General features: G+C 50.3%; 1 protein-coding gene across 2 annotated transcripts in view; it reads right to left on the bottom strand.

The window, feature by feature from the left end:
• Positions 1-907: 907 nt before the first annotated feature.
• Positions 908-8,862, bottom strand: part of TGFBR2 (transforming growth factor beta receptor 2) — an 88,548-nt gene continuing 80,593 nt past the window's right edge. Inside the window, exons 6-7 of one of the 2 annotated variants that reach the window (XM_070071692.1) lie at positions 6,442-6,569; positions 908-3,538 (exon numbers count right to left, since the gene is read on the bottom strand). In XM_070071692.1, the coding sequence (XP_069927793.1) occupies positions 3,359-3,538; positions 6,442-6,569 (308 nt within the window). In that variant the 3' untranslated portion in view covers positions 908-3,358. 2 annotated transcript variants of the gene reach the window in all.

The raw sequence follows: 8,862 nt of genomic DNA, 5'->3' as shown, positions 1-8,862 counted from the left end.
TAGTCTAGTCCGGATTGCTCCCCACAGGGGTGGGGGAAGAGAAAGAGAAAAAGAGACCTTCCATTTGCTGGTTCACTCCCCATATGGCTGCCAACAGCCAGGACTAGGCCACGCTGAAATCAGGAGCCAGGAACTCCATCCGGGCTTCCCACATGGGTGCAGGGGCCCACGCACTTGGGTCACCATCTGCTGTTTTCCTAGGCACGTTAACAGGGAGCTGGATTGGAAGTGGAGCAGCTGGGACTCAAAGCAGAGACAGGGGGAGGCCAGAGTTGCATGTGGTGGCTTAATTCACTGAGTCACAACTGAAGCCCAGAACCTAACTCATTAAAGTCCAACTTCTGGCTTGGAAGAAGCCACAGAACGCTGACATCCGCATCTACTTTTCTACAAGCAATCCTGCAAGCCAGGACCCAGAGCCAGCTTCCTCAGGCACATTGTCTTGTCATTCAGATAAGTTGATTAAAAGCACCCCACAGAGTGCAGGGGCTGGGTGGAAGAGAACAGGCAAGGAGCAGCACAGCAGGTGACCTGAGTTAACAACACAGCCAATGGCCTGGCCCCTGGCAGTCTACAGGATGGAGAGAATAAAGAAGCAGGGACAAGCTCTTAGCAGCAGCCTCCACTCTGTGATCCCGGAAGGAAGAAACCAACTTGTAGGGCAGAGGGGAGAGCCGTGCAGGCACATGGACATCCTGCCAGGCCCCAGCATTTCCCTCTTCTTACACTGGTGACCCTGTTTGCTTTTAGTTTTCGAAGAGACATGAAACTGTCAGTTGACAAACATAATCAATAGGACAAAGTTGGAGAGGGTTTGTTTAGCAAAGTTTTCTGTATACACTGCCAAAATAATCCGGTGAGGGGCAAATACATTCGCTACGACGAACAGCAACAGAAGGCAGGAAGCTGACCTGAGTATTTTTGCTTTATTCAATCTAATAAACATTTCATGTATATAAGACAAACAATGCATAGGATGAAAATAAGTGCTTGAGATTTCTGATATAAAAGAGTATACAGCATTCACATTCCTATTAATACATGAGCATGGCTGAAGTGTTCCATAAAAGAATAAACTTTCCCTTTATGTATAGTAGTAAGAAAAAAAAAGTCAGTATTTTTAGGAACTACAGAATGTTATTCCTTGGTCTTTTCTCTTGAATAAAAAAAGACAACATAGAACAAGCCACAGTATCATCCGACACCACGATCCAGTTTACACTGAGGATGACCCAGAAGTGGTAAAGCTCTCAAACCTCGGGAGATCCCCTGTATGCACCAGTATTCTAAGAATCCACCACTAGAGGTCAATGAGCAACAGCTATTGGGAAGGCACCAGCAAGCCCTAAGGTGCAAGTGCAACTCAGCGCTTCCCTCCTAGGACTGCACAGTGTGTGGTCGTCTCTGAAGCCCAGCAGCACTGAGCAGGGCGCCTAGGGCTTCCACTGGGCCCCACGCTTCGCACGTATCCTAGAACCTCAATGAGATGAGATCTTTTACAATCCACGCAGAGCTGATGCGCCCACTGCCAGTCCTCTCTCGTATTCCCCTCTGGCTAAAGACAAATAGCTTTAAAAACACAAAATGATAAAAAAAAAAAAGATTGTTACTTGCAGCATTAACACTTGTGTTTGTGGAGTAACAAGTTTCCTCTGGAGTATTAAAGCTCATTCATTCTTTGTTCCTGTCTACATGGACACAGACTTCCTTACTGCAAATGGGACTGGGGTGTCCCACGTTCCAGCCCTCGCTGTGTGGGGAAGGCTGGTGTCCTGAAGATTCGGAAAACAGGAGGAAACCTTCCTGGAGGAAAGCACTCCCCTTCTTAATGCAGAGGGAAAAACCCTTCATGGAGAAGCAAAAGGGACGTGGGCTACCTGGGACCACACGAAGCAGTCCCCGTGAGTCCAACTAAAGGCTGACTTGAAATTTTCATTCCAGACCAGGTAGTCAAAATCCTATGATATAGCCAGAGAATGATGGCTTGAATGCACGTTTCTTACAAGGGACTTTGGTGAAATCCCAGAGTGGGGTACAAATGTTTACAGTGAGAAGAGAAGCAGCTTTTTAAGTGTGTCCACACCTTCATTTTGTGAATGATGTGCATTGCAGAGAACTGGAAACCATTTGCTATCCTTACGAGGGATCCATGTCCTTCTGCAAAAATCTACTAATATTTTAAAAAGTGGCTCAACTTTCTTCAGCGCTGTGCTGGCCAAGCCAAACACGTGTTCAGCCTGCCCGAGGACGGGGTCCTCACAGTGGCAGGATTGTGTAGTTGGGCTGACACCTGCTTGAGCTTTCAGGCGCTCAGAAAGACGGGACCCAGGGATGTTTGCACGGAAAGCGAGAGACTCAAGCCAAGTGTGGCGAGAAACTAAACACAGTGAGCCCTGGGGCGGGAGGCGGTGGTGGGAAATCTGTTCCCTTTTGGGGAAGGAAGAAGGCTGGGACTGGGGAAGGGTAGCAAATGTACAGAGGGAATGACACAGCGAAGAACAATCTTACTAGTAGATGGTGGGGCAAGTTCACGGGTGCAGACATTTACCCTGATTGTTCTGCAGCCTATGAGGGTGACACACGGGGCCTCGAAACATTTAAACTAGCAGAGATGGGGCAGTTTCTGAGCTGTGTGGAGCTTGGAGCCCAGATGCAAAATCCAGGAGCGTCAATGGCACACAGGAACCCCAGGAACACTGGTCCCCAAACAGTGCGACCATACTTAGCTCCAGGGCTGGAGGAGAACCCCCGTGCCAGGAATCATGATTGCAAAAGCAAGTGTAACATGGCCGAAGCAGGCCCCGAGACACGGAGCGTCTCTGCTCACGCCAGGTGCCCCGTCGCCCAGCTTGGGGAGGACACCACGTGTGTCTGTCAGGGGGTAACGCTGTCCTCTGCCTTCCTTCCTCGCTCGGTTCTGGGGCTCTCCAACCAAACCGATTTCCTGGGAATCTTTGATCTTTTTCCTTGTCTCTTTTCAGAGTATGGCTATATATATTTATATAGATAGATATAGATATAGACATATATAGATATATATAAAACATAGCTATTCCATATTTATATACAGGCATTAATAAAGTGCAAATGTTATTGGCTATTGTAAAAAAATCAATCTCGTTTCCTGAGGAAGTGCTAACACAGCTTATCCTATGACAATGTCAAAGGTTTAGAATGCTTTATGTCACCTGCTCCCTGTGCTGTGTTTTCCACTCATCCCCACAGCTTACAGGGAGGGGGAGTGATGCCCTTGGTTTTCCAGGAAGCATCGGCCAATTCAGGGGCAGCTTCCTGCTGCCGCTGTTCTTTGGTGAGAGTGGTGGCTTCTTTGGATTTGGCCCAGCCGGTCCCAGAAGTGCTACTTGGTAGTGTTCAGCGAGCCATCTTCTGGAATCTTCTCCTCAGAGCAGCTCCTTCCCGAGAGTCTGTCCAGGTACTCCAACTCGCTGAAGCGTTCCGCCACGCACTGGGCCGTGAGACGGGCCTCCGGGTCGTGGTCCCAGCATTCGGTCAGTGTCTCACACACCATCTGTATGCCCTGGAGAGGGAGAGGGGTCCAAAGCACACTTGAATGGAGGGCTCTGGGGGTGGCAAGGTGGTCTGTTGACATTTGGCCCTGCAGCATACTAACATGCTCTGCCCAAGCACCTTGCCAGTTCCATGTGGAACAGGGGCTGTGCAGGGGGCAACGGCTCAAGACACCTGTCTGCCTATTCGCACTGGTGCGATTTGGTCACTACAGGTCAGGACACACGAGGGCCCCCTGCTTGGGATACAGGGCGAGAGGAGCATTGTCAACGCTTGATTTCTCAGGTGGTGGCCCCCAATACCTGTCACACCTTTCTATTCTACTTTGAGCAATTTTAGGTTCACCGCTAAACTGAATGGAAAAGTATAGCAAGTCTCTAAATAACTCCTTCCCCACACACGCACAGGCTCTACTGTCACCAGCTGGCCTCTGTTTGGTGCACCTATTGCAACTGACGAGCCAATGCTGATACATGATTCCTAACCAAGATCCACAGTTCACCCTGTGGTTCCCTCTGGGTGTTGTACACTCCACTGGTTTTGATCTTCCACTGCCGTGTCATGCATAATATTGCCTCCACCCCGGAAATCCCTCATATTCCACTTGTTCCCTCCCCCTCCCCCTGAAGTCCTGGCTCTGCAGTTGTTTGTGCTGGGGAACATAGAGTTGGCTCACACAACACCACTCGATTCCGACAGGGCTGAATACCAAAGTCAGGGTGGTGTGCAGGCAGTGGGCCGGGTTCTTTATGTAAAGTGCACGTTTCGTGGAAGAATTCAGAAGCAGCTTCGAGGAACTACCAAGGATGACCTCTCGCTTGCCCCATTCCTCTCCAACATTAAATCACACTCTGGGAAATGCTGTCTTTGTATGTTAAGAGTGCTTGCCTCTAGTCTGTTTAATAGGGTTCATCCCAGCCCCATAAATGCCCCATCCAATGAGTCCAGCAGGGTGCCAAGTTTCCATTCACTGGCTTATTATTTATTTTTTTTTGCATTGCAAATTTTGTTGTTACTATTGCAAATCCTTTTGGGGGAAGAAATCAGACAACAGCTAAATAGATAATGTGATAAGCCAGAAATAGTCTTTTCTTCCCAGCTAAAAGATCAGCATTGCCAATGGCGATCTCTCACAACGGCTAAGGTGGGACAGACAGATCTCAACCCTGTCCTGGAGAGCCAGCACTTGTCCCACTTGCCTTTTTTTAAAATTTTTTTGACAGGCAGAGTGGACAGTGAGAGAGAGAGAGACAGAGAGAAAGGTCTTCCTTTTGCCGTTGGTTCACCCTCCAATGGCCGCCACGGCCTGCGCACTGAGGCAGGCGCACCGCGCTGATCCGATGGCAGGAGCCAGGTGCTTCTCCTGGTCTCCCATGGGGTGCAGGGCCCAAGCACTTGGGCCATCCTCCACTGCACTCCCTGGCCACAGCAGAGAGCTGGCCTGGAAGAGGAGCAACCAGGACAGAATCCGGCGCCCCGACCGGGACTAGAACCCGGCGTTTCGGCACCGCTAGGCGGAGGATTAACCTAGTGCTGGTGCCGCAAGGCGGAGGATTAGCCCAGTGAGCCACGGCACTGGCCCCACTTGCCTTTTAACACCAACAGCTTTCCCAACACACCTACAAGCTTGTTTCTCCCTCCCCACCCTGTGAGTTCATGATGTTGAATTAATTGTAAAATTCACCTAATTGACGGCATTGATTGATGGCCCTGTTAAAAGTGGAGTGTTATTGTTGGTACACAAGTAACATTTATTTTATTCTGGCACTGTAATTACAGGCAGTAAATTAAATTAAATATTAAGCATTAACTTGAAATCAATAGGGCAACAAATCTCATTAAGAGAAAAAATGTATTATGCAAATTCTTCCCAGAATTTTATCATCATGAATAATGGCTTCATTAGAAGAATTACACAGCAGAAGAAGCTACAGAGTTTGGAAGAAACATAACACTCTAGAATCTTCTGATTTTTGAATTTATGCAAAACCAGTGTTGCAGTTTTAGAATCACAGATGATCTGCCGGAAACCCAGGACAGGCCCCTCCCCCACTGCAACCTGGGTCAGCCCTGACGGCTGACAGGCTGTCCCTGAAGTGGCTTTGGTCAAGGCTAGCCCAGGGCAGACTTTCTGCTCCATCTGCCTTCCGTCTTGCAGCAGAGGTGTTGTTATTTCTGTTTCTTATCTGAACCTGCCTTGCCCTTAGGAAAACCTACCACTTCCAAACTCCTTCCAATCCAGAGCAATGGCGCCCTCTTTAGCAGACACCTGTGCGCGGCGTCCTGCATGCCGCAGTCACTCCCCGGTCCAGCTGCCTGACAAACCCTGCTCCTCTCCCAACTCCAAGAATTTCTTTCCTAAGCCGCAGATTCCCAGAGGAAAACATCTGAAGCCAGCGGGAATGAAACATAAACTCCCGGGTTGGGGGAAAGACCGGGGAGGGAATGGCCCTGGCTGCAAACAGAAACATTTTCGCTCTAGAACCAAGGGTCCTTGTTTACAAAATGTGACAAACAACCTTCCGACGGATACTGATGAGCCCTCCTTGGGTGCTGCCTACTCCCCTGCTTGCTGGAACTTAGAGTAAATACCAGGGTCATCCACTTTATTGGTTTTCTTTATAAACAGAACCTTCTCCGGTCCCGGAACACACAGGGACCCACCCCGAGATTTAAGTCCCATCTCCCAGAATTCTCTCCCACCTAAGGGGCTGGTGAGCATGCTGTGTTACTGTATAACATAGGACAGGGTATGTATGTGACGTCAGTCACTGCTTAGACACTGCACCAGCCGCTGCCCCTCCATTTATTTCCAACCACTTTGGCTGCAGCAGCAGCTGTGCTGGGTGCTCCTCTAGCGTCCCCTTGACCTAGCCAGGAACACCAGATCCCGCCCCAGCAGTCACGCCTTACCTGGTGGTTAAGCCAGAAGCTGGGGATTTCTGGTCGACCTCGATCTCGCAGCACATTGTCTTTCATGCTCTCCACACAGGGGTGCTCCCGCACCTTGGAACCAAACGGAGGCTCGTAATCTTTGACCTCTGTGAAGACAGCAAACACAGGGCCACTGAGAACAGGACATGCAGCTGCAGGAGACACGTGTGTGGGGAAAGGTGACAAGGCAGCATGTGCACCCCAGGACAGAGCAAGGACCGTCCTGAAGGGTGTGCGCTTTTGCCTTCTTGTGCACGAGCATCTAGTCCATACAACTCTTGGGTAAGAGTTGGTTTTTCACTTCCTCAATGGCCCCAATGGCCAGGGCCGGGCCAGGCTGAAGCCAGGAACCAGGAGCTTTTTTGGGACTTCCATGTGGGTGCAGAGGCCCAAAGACCCAGGCCATCTTCTGCTGCTTTCCCAGGTGCATTAGCAGGGAGCTCGATTGGAAGTGGAGCAGCTGGGACTCTAACTAGCACCACCATGGGATGCTGGCACTGCAGATGGCAGCTTAACCTGCTGTGCCACAGTGCTAGCCCTGGAGAGTGGAATTTCGATCTGCGTAACACTTCTGTGTCACCTTCATCCCCACCCCCTTCCATCCCCATCTTCAGCCGAACTATAAATTCCCAAGGCCCAAGGCAGTGGCTGAGGTTTGTGTCTTTCAGTTCCTTGCTCAGTGCCCAGACTGTGCCTTATACGTAGTGGGCATTCCATAGACAGGAGTTGGTTGCAATCCAAGCAAAAGTAGAAAACTGGGAATGCGAGCTGGCTCCCAGTCCGGGTTTACTCTGACCTACTTCCCAGGTATAAAATGCATGATGTGACCCTGCGTGACCCTCCTGTCAACCCCCCAACCCCAGATTTATCTTGTAATCCAATTTAATCCAATAATGCGATAGTGGTATGCCTTGAGGAATGTGTGCTATAATACACTAGGATAGAAGAGGGTTTACATGTGATATAAATGGTCCCTTAGACAGAGCACCAGCCAAGAGCACCAGGCCCCAGCTGCTGCGGGCATTGGGTCAAAAGGACACACACCTTCACCTTTCCTGGGGGGACTGCCCTTGGCTGATGGGAACTGCCTGTCCTAGAGATTCCTGGCCGTGTCGGCCTTATCCCAGGAGCAGCCAATAACAGACAAATCCTCTTGGTGGAGCGATTCTGGTGCAATTCCTGGCCAGCGCTGCCCGTGAGACCAGGCCGAGGGGAGACCTCTCCCAAAACTCGAGTCCGCTGACCTTCCTCCCTGCCCTCTCCTGCGAGTTCTTCCTCAATGAATCATTGCACCAAGATCACTGTGCCAGGTTCCAAGACAGCTGCCAAGAAGGTGCCTTCTCCTTCTTCCCAGGTCCACCCACTCTGGTCACAAAGCCACAGGAGGAAGTCCTTTCTTGAGACGCTGCAAGTCTTAAGCTGGACAAGCACCCAGGGATGGCACCCAGCATCAGAGTGCAGGTGGAGTCCCAGCTGCTCTGCCTGCAATGCCACTCCCTGCTAACGCACCTGGGAAAGCAGCAAAGGTGGTCCAAGTCCTGGGGCCCCAGCCACCCATGGGGAAGACCCAGATGGAGTTCCTGGCTCCTGGCTTGAGCCTGGCCCGGTCCTGGTTGTTGTGACCATTTGGGGATTGAACCAGAGGATGCACGATCTTTCTCCCTCTCTGTAACTCTTTCAAATAAATAAAGAGATCTTAAAGAAGAGAGGGGGAGGATATGACCAATGGCAAGGAAAGACAATACCAAGATCAGAGTCAACCCCACAATGAATCTCACATAGGACACACAACTCAAATTGTACCTAGGGGCCAGTTTCCCTCATTTCAAGTCCTAATCTTCAACTTGACATAAGCCCAGCACTTATTTTAATTTTGTAAGTTCTCCATGAACCATAGCAAGTTTCCATGGAGCATGGGAGAGGACAGCCCAGGGTATACTGTTGTTGAAAGACAAAGCAGTGACTGCTCCGGTGAGAGAAAAGACAAACTCAGGGATCTTTTTCCAGAGCAAAGAGATTGGTAGCCGGGCCACTTCCTACTTTCATAAAATCCTGGGAAGTTGTGAGATTCCCCTACCGTCCCCAGGGGTCCCAGGGCTGCCTCCCATCTTTGACTTGCGGGAGTTTCCACAGGGAAGAGAGGTCAAGGACAGTGGGAAGGGCACACCAGGGAGACCAATGGATCTCCCTCCTCCTTCCAAATGTCAGACAGACAAGTCTGGAGGCAGCAGCGTCGGAGCCCAGCGGGCAGGCGCCACCCCGGCAGGGAGGCTGTCTTTCAGACCAGGCGTGGGGTGGGGTTGGGAAGTGTGTGCAGGTTTTAAGCTGACCTCTCTTCAACCCCTAGGGAATCTCTATTTATATAGCTTCCAAAGCAACTAAATACATGTTGACTTTTTA

The sequence above is a fragment of the Oryctolagus cuniculus genome, chromosome 4 (genome assembly GCF_964237555.1).
Source record: "Oryctolagus cuniculus chromosome 4, mOryCun1.1, whole genome shotgun sequence".
Lineage (NCBI taxonomy): Eukaryota > Metazoa > Chordata > Mammalia > Lagomorpha > Leporidae > Oryctolagus > Oryctolagus cuniculus.
The sequence above is the reverse complement of the archived record's forward strand: the minus strand, read 5'-3'. Positions and strand labels throughout refer to the sequence as shown.